The 19760-nt window shown below is 42.5% G+C and overlaps 1 protein-coding gene across 1 annotated transcript in view; it reads right to left on the minus strand.

The window, feature by feature from the left end:
• Positions 1-19760, minus strand: part of LOC311109432 (dnaJ homolog subfamily C member 13-like) — a 68646-nt gene that overhangs the window by 9976 nt on the left and 38910 nt on the right. The window contains exons 19-35 of the mRNA XM_084152324.1: positions 19657-19732; positions 19436-19531; positions 19164-19304; positions 17858-17875; positions 11748-11830; positions 11360-11513; positions 11150-11253; positions 10497-10656; positions 6384-6548; positions 6082-6186; positions 5670-5872; positions 5347-5431; positions 4814-4968; positions 2648-2848; positions 2228-2429; positions 1910-2025; positions 911-989 (exon numbers count right to left, since the gene is read on the minus strand). Coding sequence (XP_084008450.1) covers positions 911-989; positions 1910-2025; positions 2228-2429; positions 2648-2848; positions 4814-4968; positions 5347-5431; positions 5670-5872; positions 6082-6186; positions 6384-6548; positions 10497-10656; positions 11150-11253; positions 11360-11513; positions 11748-11830; positions 17858-17875; positions 19164-19304; positions 19436-19531; positions 19657-19732 — 2143 coding nt within the window. The remainder of the gene's footprint in view (positions 1-910; positions 990-1909; positions 2026-2227; positions 2430-2647; positions 2849-4813; positions 4969-5346; positions 5432-5669; positions 5873-6081; positions 6187-6383; positions 6549-10496; positions 10657-11149; positions 11254-11359; positions 11514-11747; positions 11831-17857; positions 17876-19163; positions 19305-19435; positions 19532-19656; positions 19733-19760) is intronic.

Consider the following 19760-nt stretch of genomic DNA (forward strand, 5'->3'; position numbering starts at 1 on the left):
GTGGGCCTAATTTCAAATAAGTTGCTTTGCTCAACGTCCCTCCGCTCTCCCTCCCTCCACTGAGACTGACCAAAAAGGGGACACTGTCTTCCAGCTGATGGGGAAACTCGAGTCGCACCGCATTATTTCTGCCTCATGCACAAATTCATGTTGTAACTCCTATGACCAGAGAAAGTGAAACTTTTTGTAGCACGAGTGGAAGTAGGCAGCAGCGCATTTTATGGCTTATAAAAGTGTTGAATAAAAAGTATTGACAGTGCTGAGTTAAAACTTAAACATGAACAGCTGCTCTTTGCTGTAATTGTTGACAGTTTGTCTAGTTTTTTTAGTTTTGAAATCTCACAGTATCAACTTTGCTGTGCGCTCGAGGAAGCTGCAGACACGGTAATCTGAGTTATCCGATTGGCCAGCTGTAGGCTTATAGTTGCACTTGATTTGCTGTCCGGGGAATTTGTAGCTTCAGACACATGAAATGGTTCAAAATGGAAACAAGTGGCCTGTAGCTCAGTTGGTAGAGCATGGCGCTTGCAACGCCAGGGTTGTGGGTTCGATTCCCACGGGGGGCCAGTATGAAAAATGTATGCACTCACTAACTGTAAGTCGCTCTGGATAAGAGCGTCTGCTAAATGACTAAAATGTCAAATGTAAGTGCACCTACCGCCACAGCGTAAAAAAATAAAAAAAGGAATTCGAGGCTTTATCGTTGGGTTTTTTACAGAAACGTTTGGCAATCGACTAGGAAGCCTTGGAGATCGACCAACCACACAACACAGAAGGCCCAATAATACAGGGTCATGTTCATTAGGTCATGCGATGGAAAACATTCAAAAACACATTGCAAGTTTTGTTTGTGACCACTGCCCTATATAATGCACTACATCTGGGATGCAGCAGTGGTGAGATAACGTACCCTGCCCTCTGGGTTCTTGTCCGGATGGTATTTCTGCGCCAGTCTGAAGTAGGCCTTCCTGATCTTACTCTCCTCATGCCTGTGGAAAAACCATTGTATAACAATCAGAACATCTAAAATATTCCACTGATAGACATCTTGTAGAGGAGAGATTCTTTTCTTTTTTTAACCAGGTAAGCCAGTTGAGAACAAGTTCTCATTTACAACTGCGACCTGGCCAAGATAAAGCAAAGCAGTGTGATAAAAACAACAACACAGAGTTACACATGGGATAAACAAAAACAAAACGTACAGTCAATAACACAATAGAAAATATATATACAGTGTGTGCAAATGTAGTAAGTTATGGAGGTAAGGCAATAAATAGGCCATAGTGCAAAATAATTACAATTTAGTATTAACACTGGAGTGATAGATGTGCAGAAGATGATGTGCAAATAGAGATACTGGGGTGCAAATGAGCAAAATAAATAACAATATGGGGATGAGGTAGTTGGGTGGGCTAATTACAGATGGGCTGTATACAGGTGCAGTGATGGGTAAGCTGCTCTGACAACTGATGCTTAAAGTTAGTGAGGGAGATAAGAGTCTCCAGCTTCAGAGATTTTTGCAGTTCGTTCCAGTCATTTGCAGCAGAGAACTGGAAGGAATGGCAGCCAAAGGAGGTGTTGGCTTTGGGGATGACCAGTGAGATATACCTGCTGCAACGCATACTACGGGTGGGTGTTGCTATGGTGACCAATGATCTAAGATAAGGCAGGGATTTGCCTAGAAGTGATTTATAGATGGCCTGGAGCCAGTGGGTTTGGCGGCGAATATGTAGTGAGGGCCAGCCAACGAGAGCGTACAGGTCACAAATGGGTAGTATATGGGGCTTTAGTGACAAAATGGATGGCACTGTGATAGACTACATCCAATTTGCTGAGTAGAGTGTAGAGAGTAGAGATGACAGAGGGAAGGGAGAAGCGTATTTTTCTTCATATATGAACGACCACTTACTGTCCCTGTCCTTTGGGCAGGTTGAGGACTTCGTAGGCATCGTCTACAGACATGGAGGGAGGCTTCTTCTCTACCTCCCTCTTCCAGGCCTCCAGGGTGTCCTTCAGCAGCTTCACCTGCAGGGGGCAGAACACAATAGAGACCAATGAGGAGAGCACTATTAGGGTCTCCATCCCTTTCATATACACTTTTAGTATAGGTGCTGCAGTCGGAAGCACTTCCAAAACACACCTTCACTAGTCAATCAATCAATCAGCCTCTCACAAGCCCATTCTGCCATCATATAGTTGCACACACACACAGTTCACATCAACGTACGGGCTCTCGGATGGGCCAGTTGGGGAAGCGGTTGGCGTCACACAGGTGCCGGAGGTAGTAGATGTTGCAGAAGAGCTCGTTGTCCAACTGGGGGAAGCTGACCACGGGGATGGGGCAGTACTGGTAGAGGGCCCGTGTGTTGCTGTACAGCCGCGGGCTGAAGTCAGCCAGGTGGGCCGCAAGCTTCTCAATCATCAACCGCCTGGGGGGGGGGGGGGAGGGGGGACACACAATCCAACACACAAGAGGCAGATGTGTAGATGACCGAGAGAGAGAAAGTCTTGGTCCAAAAACAATCCTTCTACACCCATCTGGTCCTTTCAAATCCGGTAAAAAAAGTAATTGGGAATAGCACCTGAGATTTGAATTCAGACTCGGCAAAAGACAGTCAAAGGACAATGACAGCAAGCTTGTGCCTACCTCATCTCGCTGCTCCAGATGGCCTCGGGCGTGTCAAACTCTCCAAGGAAGATCTCAGAAAAGCGTTCTGCCTCATAGTTTTCCAGGTAACACACCATGGCCTCGGGCAGGACCGGCCCCAGAACACTGCGCTGCACAATGTCTGTACCTTTGGCCTCTTCTGACTTGAAGGCCTGCTTCAGGTGAGTGTACTTCAGGAACCTAAAGGAAACCACAAGATGTAACTTAGGCCAACAGAAAATAATTAGGATATATATATATATATATATATATATATATATATATATATATATATATATATATATATATATATATATATATATATATATATATATATATATATATATATATATATATATATATATATACACACATATATACATACACACAGCTGCGGAAAAAATTAAGAGACCACTGCAAAATGATCAGTTTCTCTAGTTTTACTATTTATAGGTATGTGTTTGGGTAAAAATAACATTTTTGTTTTATTCTATAAACTACTGACAACATTTCTCCCAAATTCCAAATAAAAATATTTTCATTTAGAGCATTTGTTTGCAGAAAATGACAACTGGTCAAAATAACAAAAAAGATGCAGTGTTGTCAGACCTTGAATAATATAATGAAAGAAAATAAGTTCATGTTCATTTTTAAACAACACAATACTAATGTTTTAACTTAGGAAGAGTTCAGAAATCAATATTTGGTGGAATAACCCTGATTTTCAATCACAGCTTTCATGCGTCTTGGCATGCTCTCCACCAGTCTTTCACATTGATGTTGGGTGACTTTATGCCACTCCTGGTGCAAAAATTCAAGCAGCTCGGCTTTGTTTGATGGCTTGTGACCATCCATCTTCCTCTTGATCACATTCCAGAAGTTTTCAATGGGGTTCAGGTCTGGAGATTGAGCTGGCCATGACAGGGTCTTGATCTGGTGGTCCTCCATCCACACCTTCATTGACCTGGCTGTGTGGCATGGCGCATTGTCCTGCTGGAAAAAACAATCCTCAGAGTTGGGGAACAATGTCAGAGCAAAAGGAAGCAAGTTTTCTTCCAGGACAACCTTGTACGTGGCTTGATTCATGCGTCCTTCACAAAGACAAATCTGCCAGATTCCAGCCTTGCTGAAGCACCCCCAGATCATCACCGATCCTCCACCAAATTTCACAGTGGGTGCGAGACACTGTGGCTTGTAGGCCTCTCCAGGTCTCCGTCTAACCATTAGACGACCAGGTGTTGGGAAAAGCTGAAAATTGGACTCATCAGAGAAGATGACCTTACTCCAGTCCTCTACGGTCCAATCCATATGGTATTTTGCAAACCTCAGCCTGGCTCTTCTTTGCTTCTCATTGATGAAGGGCTTTTTTCTAGCTTTGCACGACTTCAGCCCTGCCCCTAGGAGCCTGTTTCGAATCGTCCTCGCCGTGCACTTCACCCCAGCTGCCGTTTGCCATTCTTTTTATAGGTCACTTGATGTCATCCTACGGTTGCTGAGTGACATTCGAATGAGTTGGCGGTCATCCCGGTCAGTAGAGAGTCGTTTTCGCCCTCTGCCGGTCTGTAGCTTTGTTGTCCCCAATGTCTGCTGCTTGACCTTGTTCTTATGAACCGCCGTCATTGACATTTTAAGGATGGAAGCAACCTGACGCTCACTGTATTCCTCTGCCAGTAAAGCCAGAATTGAACCTTTTTTTCCTCACTCAAAACTTTCCTTTTCAACTCTTTTGGCATGATCAATAGTTATTTTTTGATTAATATTACTTTTGAGGTACTATTAGCACGGTTTTTGCCATCCAGCTGGTCCTATTGCAAGAGGATAGTGATGACCACAGGAGTGGTTTTTATACTTTTCCCCGTTAAATAAGATTTGGTTCAGGTGATCACCTAATCAGTACCTAATTCAGTAGACTGAGGTGTGCCTGTGTTGGAATTCAACAGACACTGGAATGGAATGGCTGTCATACATGTAGAGATGCTGATTTAAGAAACATTTGCAGTGGTCTCTTACATTTTTTCCAGCATGTATGTGTATGCGCGTGAATACATGAGCATACGTGAGTTTGTAAGTATGTGTGTATACGTGTGTGTGACATGAGTGTTTGTCATGCGTGGTTCGTGGTGTGTGCGTGTGTATGACATGCGTGCATCTCTCCACCAGTCTGACCTGGCCACAGGCAGCACGTTGGAGCCGGTGTACATCATAATGAAGAAGAAGATGCCAGTGAGGTAGAGGCGCTGCAGGTTGGGGTTGTCCTGCATCACCAGGTACAGCACGTTGGCCACCTTCTCCACCAGGATGGGGTCAAAGGTCAGCAGCAGCTGATTGGAGAAGGGAAGAGGAAATAGTACACGTTTCATGACATTTGATTTTATTTAACCAGGAAGTGCCATTGAGGTCAGAAGACATCTTTTCACAAGGGAGACCTGGGTCTACATTAACCTCAGTACATTTCAGGGCTCATATTCATAACGCTTCTCAGAGTAGAGGTACTGATCTAGGATAAGTTTGACCTTATAGATTATAAACAATGGAGCGGGGGACCTGATCCTAGATCAGCACTCCCTATCTGAGATCCTTTATGAATACCAGTCCAGCTGGCTAAAGTGGTAGGATAGTGATTTGAATGACAACCAAACATGTGAATGATATTAACTATGGGAGGGAGATGGAGCTAATAACAGGTTGGTTTCACTCACCTGGACAATGTGGGGGAGGCAGGTGTTGTCACTGATCATTCTCTTGATCTTGGGTAAAGGACGAATAATGGCATTGTCCTGGTCCCTGGGGAAAGATGGAGACACACTCACACTTTAAACTGGGGTTCAGCGAGAGAATGAAAGAGAGGGAATGAGAGAAAATGAAAGAGAGAGAAAGAATAAAATAGAGAGGGAGAAAATGTAAGTGAGAATGAAAGAACAAGAGAGGGAATGAAAGAGAATAAAAGAGAGAGAACGAAAGAAAAACATTGAGAGAGAACAGAAGTGGGACAAAAGGAGATAACTGATGATCTTCTCCCTACCTGCTGGGGTAGTAGGAGCACATGGTGATCAGCATGTTGAGGATGAGCGTGGCCAGGTCCGTCTCGTTCATCACCGCCTGCCCGCTGGCCAGCAGGCACCACTTGAGCTGGGGGATGGCCTGCAGGGGGCGCCAGCCGTCCATGCCCTGGGCCCAGCACCGGGTCTTGGCCGTCAGCACCCCCGTGTTCCAGAATTCCTGCATCTGGAGCGGTGGGGGAGGCACATGCACGTGTTCAGTCATAAAGATATCATACTCAGGGATAGTTCACCCACATTACAAAAATGTGCCTTGTCTTGGAGATACCAAAAAAAACTAATCAACGCAACTGGATCCAGATAATCAGACTTAGGATTTTTCTTTTGAAGTAGAGCTAAGCATTAGTCTTGGTTTAGCATTTAATAGAAACATACCTCTTCAAAGCTAAAGGGGCCCCTCCTCTCTTTGTCTGCGTTCCCAAAGTACCACTCCTTCTCGCTCTCCCTCTTCATGTCCGCCCCGGCCTCGATCACATTGCTCTGACAGACACAAAGACATGTTATTAGCATGAAACCAGACAGACTGGCCTGTTACTGAAGCATATAGCTGTCAAATTTCTATTTGAATAGTTATACGCTTCCAAAACCTGTAACTGTATCAAATCATACAACTTTAGATATGTGTTAAGAAGAATACACTACAATTTGGGTGGTTCAGACAGGGCAGTTGTAAAGACCTGTAGTGGGACGGTGGCTCGGCTGGTGTGTAGGTGGGCCAGGGTGAGCAGGTCCACTAGGATACGAACTCCATTGGAGTCCATCACCTCCTTCACATTTTTCTTGTTGAGAATGAGTTTGTTAAGGAAAATGATCAGTCTGTCTCTTTCCAGTTTGTCTGTAGACTGTAAATACAGAGGGGGAGAGGGAGAAGTTACCATTTCAAAACTGTCCCAAAGGAACTGTGTGTGTGGCTTTTTGTCGAGCAAAACGCGACTGTACAACACTGCCTACAGAGCCCTCCGCACATTGCACTACAATATGTCGAGTTCCCCTGTATTTGGGAGGGAAACAGCTGTGTAGCCTATTGCTTGATTGTGTTTATGAGTCTGTTATCAAAAAATGTGCAACAATGTTGTGTATGTTTGTTGCTAAATCATGTATGGGCTGTTTTTTTTACGCTATGCCCTAAAATAAATTAATTAATGGGCAGAATATTATATAATCTATATAGCCTAGCCTACAGGAATTTGATCAGTTAGGCCTACAGTTCATGCGAAAATATTCAGATCTGGTAAAAGGCCGACATTTGGTAATTCAAATTAGACAACAACAACAAAAAAAGACTCTTTGGAACATGACTATAGAAATTGAAACATTGTCATTTCAGCAGATGATCAACATCCATTTACCGATATTGGATCCAACAGCATAACTGTCTCTTCACTGGTGGTTATCGCAACATAGTGCAGGTAATACATTCAATTCAGTAATAGCCTTATATTTAGCTAATGAATGATGGGTTATTATGGATATATTTTTTAATGTTTTTAGAACATTCAAAGAGGGATGCAAGCTTGCTCGTTTGCTGCATGTAAAATACAGCAGCCAAAAAAACTTGCGGGGAGTTTGACCGAGAGAACGATGGTGAATGCATTTAGCCGTTATTTATTCAGACCCATAACCATGCAATCCTCGTGAAGAGAAGTGAATGCCGCTGGATCTTATTCTAGTCCGATATTATTCAAGGAGAAGGACAAAACGTATTTAATTTAACTGTTGAGCGGGAAGGAAGGAATGAAGTGAAAATAGAGAGGTGGCAATAAGTAGGGCCTTGTGGGGATATATTCAGAAAAGTAACGAGTCAGTCGACTAATTATACAAATTTAAAATAGGCCTTATTATTATTATTCAAAATGAACAGAGTTGTGGACACGTTTAAATGCATGTGGCAAATCTATATTCCATCTAATCCTACAATAATTGCTATCAAATTTGATGACTTGATTTAGAAAATAAAATAACTTGAAACTTGACTTGGACCCTCAAGACTCGGGACTCGACTGATGACTTGAAATTATCTGTCCAGGTTTTGTAACGTTTTGTCACTCATTTTGTGGCGGTCTCGGTGGATGACTCTCCACACAGCCAGAGACAGTCGCCGCAGTAATCTCCCTTGCAAAAAAACGTGCAACGGATTGGCTAGTAAAAAACACACTTGGCCCTCTGATTGGACCAGCAAACTGTCGGGTGAGCTAGCAATTGATGATTTGCTGTACAGCTATAGGATCGGGTGTAGCGCAAACGTCAAATTGTACTCCCTAGGAGGATTGTCATAATAAATATGCAGCTCCAAAAATGGTTTGGTGATCAAGAATATTAACCGTTTACTTTGCAAGCTCTCCAGCAATTGGGCATCAAGCAACAATTACTAGCATAGGCCTACTGGTCTTTATGCATGTCAAAATTGCTTGAAATGTATCATTTACTTATGATCTATAGGATACACTTGCACCCTCCAAACTCTCGCCAGTGAAGAGCGCTTTGTTCGCTTGTTGAAATGTTTGCTGTTGCTTTCACACGTTTAAATGCATATGTGGCAAATCTATATTCCATCTAATCCTACAATAATTGCTAGCGTTTCAGCATTCCATCCCCGTACAGGTTATTCCAACACTTAGACATTTCTGTTTCATACGATACATTTTAAATTTACCATTTTTGAGTGGGCGCGATGTTTGTTGTGTACATGAACTTTCGTAAGTCTCATGAGGCAGAAGTTCTGTTTATTTAATTCTATGTATGGTTTCCTTTGTTCGTATTTCCCGGGTTATGTTGGAGTTCTGTGTGTCTGTGTCCTATAGGTCTGTCATTCTGGTTGTGCGTAATAGGAACGCGCACGCCTCAGTGCACATAGAAATAGGCTGCTTTAGAGTCTACGTTGAATAATTGGAGATTATTGTTCCATGTACGAATGGTGATGAAATTTCATTAGGCTAATAATAATCCTTAAGTCTATTAAGACGAATGTACCAATGTAACAATGGATGTGGAAATTACTTTACACATTGTAGAGCCAGTTTATTGGTTGTAATTGGGTAATTAATTGTATGGTCCTGGGAGGGGCCAATATGTACCTGTTTGAGTTCCTGTTAGACAGATTCGGTTTGGTTTCTCAAGGGGAGGCTGTGCAGTCTTGCCCTCTACCGGTTAAACCTGATACATTTATTTCGGTCTATTGCCAGTGTATGGAAATATCGGAAATTGAAATCAATTGAACTATTAGAAGGTTGAAATAACTTTTCTCCCAGTTTTTTAGTTTTTTTATATGTTTTTAATTTTAAAAAGCCTATGACAGTAATTTTAGGCTATTCAATGATACTCCATTTATCTTCCGCTGCAGATAAAAACTAAAAAGACAACGACAATAGACACTATTAGAAATATCACTTTTTTTTTGAAATAGCAATCCACATGTGGTGGTTCCTGGGCTCTATAACTTACAATGTCTTTGTGATATTGTAGCAAAATATGAACAGAAATATGAATGCAACATGCAACAATTTAAACGATTTTACTGAGTCACAGTTCACGTAAGAAAATCAGTCAATTTAAATAAATTCATTAGGCCCTAATCTATGGGTTTCACATAAGATATGCATATGTTTGTCACAGATCAGAAAACCAGTCAGTATCTGGTGTGACCACAATTTGCCTCATGCAGCACGACATCTCCTTCGCATAGAGTTGATCAGGCTGTTGATTGTGGCCTGTGGAATGTTGTCCCATTCCTATTCAATGGCTGTGCAAAGTTGCTGGATATTGGCGGGAACTGGAACACGCTGTCGTACACGTCGATCCAAAGCATCCCAAACATGCTCAGTGGGTGACATGTATGGTGAGTATGCAGGCCATGGAATGACAGACATTTTCAGCTTCTAGGAACTGTGTACAGATCCTTGCGACATGGCATGAGAATGGGCCTCAGGATCTAATCACTGTATCTCTGTGCATTCAAATTGCCATCGATAAAATGCAATCGTGCTCGTTGTCCGTAGCTTATGCCTGCCCATACCATAACCCCACCGCCACCATGGGGCACTCTGTTCACAACTTTGACATCAGCAAACCGCTCGCCCACACAACGCCATACACGTGGTCTGCCAAATTCTCTAAAACGACATTGGAGGTGGCTTATGGTAGAGAAATGAACATTCAATTCTCTGGCAACAGCTCTGGTGGACATTCCTGCAGTCAGCATGCCAATTGCACGCTCCCTCAAAACTTGGAGGCATCTGCGGCATTGTGTTGTGACAAAACTGCACATTTTAGTGTGGCCTTTTATTGTCCCCAGCACAAGGTGCACCTGTGTAATGATCATGCTGTTTAATCAGCTTCTTGATATGCCAAACCTGTCAGGTGGATGGATTATCTTGGCAAAGGAGAAATGCTCACTAACAGGGATGTAAACAAATTTGTGCACAACATTTAAGAGAAATAAGCTTTTTGTGCATATGGAACATTTTTGGGATCTTTTATTTCAGCTCATGAAACATGAGACCAACACTTTACATGTTGCGTTTATATTTTTGTTCAGTATATATTGATTAAATTGTGTTATTATGTGTTAGCCTACAAGGTATATATTTTGGGTTGATATAAAACTGGTATTTTAAAATCTGTATTTTATTAGACAGCCTTCAGCTTTCATATAGTGAGTTTCCAACCCCTGCCGACGTGTTTGTGTGGGGGCAAGCGTGCACTGCAATTAAGTTATCTTTGGCTGACCCATCCGTGCAAAAATGTTGCGCTATGTGATACTGCTTCTGTGTGTCTGTGTCAGCATCACTGACCCGGTCCAGCATGCCCATGATGTACTTGGTGTCGGTGAAGGGGCCAATCTCATCGCAGCACTTCCCATAGACGATGGTGAGAGCCTGCAGGCACAGGCACTTCATGGTGACTTTAGGCGTGAGCAGGAAACGGTGGTAGAGCTCATTGAAGAACTCATACCTGAGAGAGAGAGAGAGAGAGAGAACTGTATTGATTTACTGGTAAAGGAGAAAGTGCGATCTGCCAATGTTTCTCTCGATGATGAATGGCAGAGAGAATTTAGACACTCTTCTTTTATTTAACCTCTACCCTCTCTTCTCTCTCACAGTTAGTCTTTGCTGAGTAAAGGATCTGTTTCTCCTCAGTCACACACACACACACACACACTAGATGTTTTCCTGGGTCTAGGCCACTCACACCTCGTACATTACTACAGAGAGCCTCAGTACAGCTGGAGGATTAGGCTAATTTATTCAGCGGTAATTAGCCTATTAGACGTACAACAATCTGGGACCGTAATGGACGGAGGGATATTGCGGATTGAAACGTTTACTTTGGGAAAATGTAACAATTGAAACATTTTAATTTATGCCTTTCGATTGGATGCAAGAGCAACATTGTCATTAGATGGCTTAGACATGGCTGATCGTGTTGTAGGTAGCTGATGTCTTACGATCTCTTGATGGACCTCGACTCGTCCGTCCCATCCTCTTCCAGCAGCAGACGCAGGTAATAATCACCAATCTTGATCTCATCCGAAAGGCACTCGTACTTCACCTGCAACACACACACGCAAACGCACACAAACACGTCAGCTACCAATCCACATGCTGTGTTGATTAATGATCATATAATATGGTCGTAATTTGGTTTGACCCCTGACCTCAAACTCCTGGTGGTTCCAGGAGATGACGCTAGCGTTGCCCAGCTCGCGGTCCACGCCGAAGGCCCTCATCTCGCCCTCCAGAGCATCCCGCAGCTCCTCGCGTGTCTTCAGGTTCCAGATGAGGTTGGGCCGCGCGTGGTCCAACTGGAACCTGGGACACAGGAGAACCAGAGATAAAGACAGGACTACTTATCCAAAACCAAAAGAATAACTTTTCATGCATTGATTGAATTTATTTAATAATTTAAAGTAGAAGGCTGCTCCAGCTGAAGAAACATTACATACATGAAAAATGATCGCCGGAAAAAAAAACACAATAAAGCCTATAATAGTAAGAGAGACAGTAAGGAGGTCATTTTGTGAGTACGTGACCAAGTGTAGCTACCTGTAGTAGAAGAGCTCCCAGTTGGCTTCAATCTTGATCCTCTGTCTCCTCTTCCTCAGAATGACAGGCTTTTGATTGGGGTTCTGTAGTAGAGCAGCCAAGAACAATGTCAGTCAGTCACTAACTACTACACTTTCTCTCTGGGTTGTTGGACAACTGCTCTACATGAAAGGATGAGACAATGGGAGTGGAGGGGAAAAATGTATAGATACATATCGGAATATTTATTTATTTTATTTTTGTGACTAAATCTTTATAAATTGTTCTTGTTGGGGGGGGGGCTACATGCACAATACACTAATTCATCTAATTTAATATTTAGCTCGCATGAAAAGAGCCAAAAAGTAACAAAACATTCAGTATTAAAAAAATGTTTTTAAAGAGAGCCTCCACCCCATTCCCCCCAACCCCACATGTCTCCCTCCAACCAACCACCACCCAGAAGCCATGTTTTCCACCCCTTCCCACCTCCCCTAATGTTATAACTTCTAATAGCAACTGTATCGACTAGCGAATTGGGAGAGTGAGGTGATTGCCATGTCTGCCAGCAGTAATAGTCTCCGATTTATTGAGAGATTCAAGGAGCTATCGTTGTTAAGTAACATAGCAGATGCAAAGCATTGAATATTTACATTCATGCACTTAGAAATTATTCTTGTAAATTTGTTGTAACTTTGTTCCAGAAGCATTTAACAGTGATCGCTTACCTTGCCATATAAATTTAGAAACTGCACTATGGACTTTTTCCCAATAGCCAGAATGGGGAGACAAGGGAAGCATTGAACTATAGAAATTCAGGCGTGGCAAATTATTAATTTTGACAATAGATATTCTGCAAGTTAAAGCAACTGGGATGTTAGTCCATCTACTGAGGTCGGATTGAATTCATTTGAGCGGTCTGTCAAAGTTTCTGACAATGGTTTTATCTAAGGAAGGAAATATATCTATTCCCAAATATTTAAAATGGGAAACGATTGGGATTCCATAAGTCTTGATAGGCAGTAGGGCAGATTTGGTTAGATTTATTTTATAACTTGAGATGGAGCTGAATTTGTCTATGATCTTCAAAGCGTTTGGGAGGGATTGAGATACATTGTCTAGATAAAGTAAGATATCGTCGGCGTACACCGAGTATACCAAACATTAGGAACAAATTCCTAATATTGAGTTGCCCTCCGAACAGCCTCAATTCGTCGAGGAATGGACCAATATTGACTCCAATGCTTCCCACAGTTGTGTCAAATTGGCTGGATGTCCTTTGGGTGGTGGAGCATTCTTGATACACACGGGAAATACCCCCATTTAAAGGCACTTAAATCTTTTGTCTTGCCCATTCACCCTCAGTGGCACACATACACAATCCAGGTCTTAATTGTCTCAAGGCTTAAAAATCATTCTTTAACCCGTCTCTTCCCCTTCATCTACACTGTGGATTTAACAAGTGACATCAATAAGGGATCATAGCTTTCACCTGGATTCACCTGGCAGAGGTGAGATGGGATCACCCTGCCTGCTACTTGTAGTTATTCTGAACGGAACAGAGCAGGTATTGCCTGTTATTACTATGTCTGAGGGATTGGCATATAATATTTAAATCACATTAATGAAAATTGGAGCCAAGTCCCATATGTTCCAACACCGACCAAAGATATGACCATTCTAGTCTATCAAAAGCTTTTTCTGCGTCGAGAGATAGAACTGCCCTAGGAGCTTAGGTTTCTGATGAAGCATGTAATGGAGATTATCTGAGGATAATCTTTTTTTAACAAATCCGCTTTGGTCCAGATGTACCAATTTGGGTAAGTTTCGAGATGGGATGACAGAATTTTAGAAAATAGTTTATCAAAGATAGAAGGCTAGTGAGAGCACTGGGTGGCGTCATTAACCTTTTTAAAATAAAAGCGAAATTAGTGCTGTATTTACATCCCTTCCAAATGAACCTTTGTGAACGGCTGTGTTGATAATTTGAAGTAACAGAGGACCTAATACAATTTTAAATAGACCTCAGGAGGAATACTGTCACAACCAGGTGATTAGCCTTTATTCATGTATCCAATGCCCTTCTGGCTTCATAGAAAGAGAGTTGGGCTCTCTGCAAGCCGGCTTCCTCCGTTGAGAGAAGAGGAGTTCTAATATCTTTTTAAAAAGACTTGATCTGACTTGGTGTGGATTTACAAAACAGAGGCGTACAATTCGTTATAGAAAAGGGAGAATCTTTGGTTGATTATTTTAGGTTCTGATAGTAATTCACCTGATTCGGATTCAATAGTTGCAATATCCGCTAATTGATCATTACTGCAAAGCTTGTTTGCCAGTAGACAAATATTATTTTTGACGATATATCGTATCGACAATATCGCAATATTATTTTTGCGCTAGTTGGCTGTACCTGCCCCAAAACTGCAGTGTTTTTCCTTCATAGCTTGTTCTCCATCTTCTTTTTATGTAGGGAGCCAATTTATTTTCAGCACTTTTATTTCTATGACTGATCAAAACTAGTTCTCATGGCTCCATGTTGTCCCTCTGCAGCAGACATGTGGTGAGCAATATGTTTGGAACATCGAATCGCAATAAAATCACAGTATCGAATCTCAATACATATAGAAACGTGAGAATAGCAATACATATCGTATCGGCACATAAGTATCGTGATAATATCCTATCGTGAGGTCCCTGGCAATTCCCAGCCCTAGTATTGAATGGCGTGTACTTTATCTATCCCCTGTGGACAGATGTTACTATATATATATATATATATATATATATATATATATATACACAGTGGGGGAAAAAAGTATTTAGTCAGCCACCAATTGTGCAAGTTCTCCCACTTAAAAAGAGGAGAGAGGCCTGTAATTTTCATCATAGGTACACGTCAACTATGACAGACAAATTGAGGGGAAAAAATCCAGAAAATCACATTGTAGGATTTTTTATGAATTTATTTGCAAATTATGGTGGAAAATAAGTATTTGGTCACCTACAAACAAGCAAGATTTCTGGCTCTCACAGACCTGTAACTTCTTCTTTAAGAGGCTCCTCTGTCCTCCACTCGTTACCTGTATTAATGGCACCTGTTTGAACTTGTTATCAGTATAAAAGACACCTGTCCACAACCTCAAACAGTCACACTCCAAACTCCACTATGGCCAAGACCAAAGAGCTGTCAAAGGACACCAGAAACAAAATTGTAGACCTGCACCAGGCTGGGAAGACTGAATCTGCAATAGGTAAGCAGCTTGGTTTGAAGAAATCAACTGTGGGAGCAATTATTAGGAAATGGAAGACATACAAGACCACTGATAATCTCCCTCGATCTGGGGCTCCACGCAAGATCTCACCCCGTGGGGTCAAACTGATCACAAGAACGGTGAGCAAAAATCCCAGAACCACACGGGGGGACCTAGTGAATGACCTGCAGAGAGCTGCGACCAAAGTAACAAAGCCTACCATCAGTAACACACTACGCCGCCAGGGACTCAAATCCTGCAGTGCCAGACGTGTCCCCCTGCTTAAGCCAGTACATGTCCAGGCCCGTCTGAAGTTTGCTAGAGTGCATTTGGAGAATGTCATATGGTCAGATGAAACCAAAATATAACTCTTTGGTAAAAACTCAACTCGTCGTGTTTGGAGGACAAAGAATGCTGAGTTGCATCCAAAGAACACCATACCTACTGTGAAGCATGGGGGTGGAAACATCATGCATTGGGGCTGTTTTTCTGCAAAGGGACCAGGACAACTGATCCGTGTAAAGGAAAGAATGAATGGGGCCATGTATCGTGATATTTTGAGTGAAAACCTCCTTCCATCAGCAAGGGCATTGAAGATGAAACGTGGCTGGGTCTTTCAGCATGACAATGATCCCAAACACACCGCCCGGGCAACGAAGGAGTGGCTTCGTAAGAAGCATTTCAAGGTCCTGGAGTGGCCTAGCCAGTCTCCAGATCTCAACCCCATAGAAAATCTTTGGAGGGAGTTGAAAGTCTGTGTTGCCCAGTGACAGCCCCAAAACATCACTGCTCTAGAGGAGATCTGCATGGATGAATGGGCCAAAATACCAGCAACAGTGTGTGAAAACCTTGAAGACTTACAGAAAACGTTTGACCTGTGTCATTGCCAACAAAGGGTATATAACAAAGTATTGAGAAACTTTTGTTATTGACCAAATACTTATTTTCCACCATAATTTGCAAATAAATTCATAAAAAATCCTAAAATGTGATTTTCAGGATTTTTTTTCCTCATTTTGTCTGTCATAGTTGACGTGTACCTATGATGAAAATTACAGGCCTCTCTCATCTTTTTAAGTGGGAGAACTTGCACAACCGGTACATATTACTTCAACTACCTCAACTAGCCGGTGCCCCCGCACATTGACTCTGCACCGGTACCCCCCTGTATATATAACCTCCCTACTGTTATTTTATTTTACTTCTGCTCTTTTTTTTCTCAACACTTTTTTTGTTGTTGTTTTATTTTTACTTTTTTTGTTAAAAATAAATGCACTGTTGGTTAAGGGCTGTAAGTAAGCATTTCACTGTGATGTCTGCACCTGTTGTATTCGGCGCATGTGACCAATAAAATTTGATTTGATTTGACTAAATACTTTTTTCCCCCACTGTATACATATACACACACACACACACACACACAGTGGGGAGAACAAGTATTTGATACACTGCCGATTTTGCAGGTTTTCCTACTTACAAAGCATGTAGAGGTCTGTAATTTTTAAAACAAAAATCCAGAAAATCACATTGTATGATTTTTAAGTAATTAATTTGCATTTTATTGCATGACATAAGTATTTGATCACCTACCAACCAGTAAGAATTCCAGCTCTCACAGACCTGTTAATTTTTCTTTAAGAAGCCCTCCTGTTCTCCACTCATTACCTGTATTAACTGCACATGTTTGAACTCGTTACCTGTATAAAAGACACCTGTCCACACACTCAATCAAACAGACTCCAACCTCTCCACAATGGCCAAGACCAGAGAGCTGTGTAAGGACATCAGGGATAAAATTGTAGACCTGCACAAGGCTGGGATGGGCTACAGGACAATAGGCATGCAGCTTGGAGGAAGAAGAAGGATGAGTACAACCACAAGAACACCATCCCAACCGTGAAGCATGGAGGTGGAAACATCATTCTTTGGGGATGCTTTTCTGCAAAGGGGACAGGACGACTGCACCGTATTGAGGGGAGGATGGATGGGGCCATGTATCGCGAGATTTTGGCCATCAACCTCCTTCCCTCAGTAAGAGCATTGAAGATGGGTCGAGGCTGGGTCTTCCAGCATGACAACGACCCGAAACACACAGCCAGCGCAACTAAGGAGTGGCTCCGTAAGAATCATCTCAAGGTCCTGGAGTGGCCTAGCCAGTCTCCAGACCTGAACCCAATAGAAAATCTTTGGAGGGAGCTGAAAGTCCGTATTGCCCAGCGACAGCCCCGAAACCTGAAGGATCTGGAGAAGGTCTGTATGGAGGAGTGGGCCAAAATCCCTGCTGCAGTGTGTGCAAACCTGGTCAAGACCTACAGGAAACGTATGATCTCTGTAATTGCAAACAAAGGTTTCTGTACCAAATATTAAGTTCTGCTTTTCTGATGTATCAAATACTTATGTCATGCAATAAAATGCAAATTAATTACTTAAAAATCATACAATGTGATTTTCTGGATTTTTGTTTTAGATTCCATCTCTCACAGTTGAAGTGTACCTATGATAAAAATTACAGACCTCTACATGCTTTGTAAGTAGGAAAACCTGCAAAATCGGCAGCGTATCAAATACTTGTTCTCCCCACTGTATGTGTGTGTGTGTGTATATATATATATAGTAAGTTTTTCACAAATAAATGTTTTACTGTATTAATGAATTCAAATGGACGGACAACGTTTAATGTCACCGACCACCAGGTGAAAAATACTGTGATGATAACAAACACCAACAAAAACACACAACCTTTGACATAAACAGTGACAAAAATCTAAATACAGAGATGGGATCCCACAACATGTTGCATGAACTCTAAATGACTGACAGGTAAAAGAGGGAGGGGTCAAGAGGGTGGAAGAGGGGTTCCCATTGGTCAGTTCTACTTACCGGGTTATTTCTGTCCTGCTGCATTTGATTGACAGCCGAGAACCACAACAGACAAGAGGGGGTGGGTGGGGCAAGAGACAACAGAGAGAGATTATTGGTCCTCAGTCGGATCAAACAGAGATGCTTCTCAATAAAGTTAGGTCAAAGGTCATCTGCATCATTATCAAAATCTTTATCGACAAAAACAGTACGATTCACCACCTTATGCAATGATATATATATATATATATATATATATATATATATTTTTTTTTACTATATAATCAAATTAATAATAATTAAATACAAATCACAACAGTTGTGGTAGTGATTGAGTGTTTGTGTTGGCAGATAAAGGAAAGAAATGTAAATTAAATGATTGATTTGAGCTGGAATCACCTATACCCACAGTAAGCCATTAACAACTGTCTCATTCAGAATCCGCACTAATAAGTTCCTATTTATCTTAGTACCTAGACGAAGAAAAACTAGTGTAGTGCGAGAAAATCCCAGGAAAACCCCAGTGATGGCCATATTATTATATAGTATAGGTGAACTTCGGTTTGTGGCAGCGTCGTGGCCCAGTTGATAGAAAAGGTGATTCGATTAAAGACTTGAAGCGGAGCCAGAGCAGCGAGGCAGCTGTGACCCCATACAGGACAGGAGGGCAGAGAGTCTTCTGTTAATGACTGACCCAGTCATATGGTCTGCTCTACTCAAGAACACACATTAGTCCTAACAAGACATCTAATTTACCGTTTTTGCTACCGCACAACACTAACTATGTTACTGTAAATGCTTGCATTACATTCTGTCACCATAACGCACAGGGTTACTCAATCAGTGGCATCATTCATACACTTAGTTGCCCAAAGTAGAAGTCATAACTGCACCAACAGTTTTAATAGAAATCCCAATACACTTTAAAAAGATCTCTGTGGATCCCTCTGACACATGTAGACAAGCGTAGACACCACACATGAAGTAAGCGGCGCATATCTGCTCAGCGGCGTCAAAAACAGCATAGCAAAGGGTTTGTTCGAATGTGGTTCAAAAACAACAGGTTGCCCGAGTGTCTCCCCGAAGCCAGGTAATGGCAAAGCTGCTGGATGCTAGCCATGCTAACTGGTACTACAGTACCTGGACCAGTCCAGCAGACAGATATGGACGCAGTAGAGTGTGACTCGGGAGTCTACAATACCACTCAGCGCCAGCAGAAGGAGCAAGAGCCAGCGGAGCCAGAATGAGGGCATCACCAATAGAGCTACTGGCCCAGAATGGAGCCCCTGAATGGGGGGAGAAAAGCGAGCAGTGAGTCCCTCCTCACCTCCTTCTGGGCAATGCCCATCTTGTCCCTCCAGTGCATCAGCACGATGTCGGCCTTCTCCTTGGCAAACTTCTCCACCTCTTTGGCTGCTTTGCCCGCCACCCGCTGCCAGTCAGGCACCTTTTGCCGACCAAACTGGTCCTGTAGTGGACAAACGGGGAAAAATATACAGTACTGTTAACATACAAGCACACATTAATTTCTAAAGGTACCACAATAGAGTATGGAGTGGGTAAAGGGGAATCTGGGCTAGTGTCGCTACAACAGATTACCGTGGCGATCTTGACGTTGTCTCGGATGTGCATCCTGTCCACGTCTTTCTCCGGGACTGGATCAGGGCTGTCCAGGTACGCCAGCAGCCCCGTCGGCTGAGGGTGGGAGAGATGGAGAGAGAGTAAAAGATGGAGAGACTGTACACAATATCAAGTTCCCTGCCCCTGACAGTATGGATGGTACACAAGTGAATTGCCTGAACACCTGTCTGGAGCCTCACCAGTATTCTCTTGAGGAGGTTCATGGCGATGGGGTTCTCTGCTGTCCACAGGCCCACAAGGTGACGACTTAGCTGCCTGTGGGAAAACAGTTAAAAAACCATGA

Source organism: Coregonus lavaretus (genome assembly GCF_964263955.1).
Source record: "Coregonus lavaretus genome assembly, chromosome: 34".
NCBI classification, from domain to species: domain Eukaryota; kingdom Metazoa; phylum Chordata; class Actinopteri; order Salmoniformes; family Salmonidae; genus Coregonus; species Coregonus lavaretus.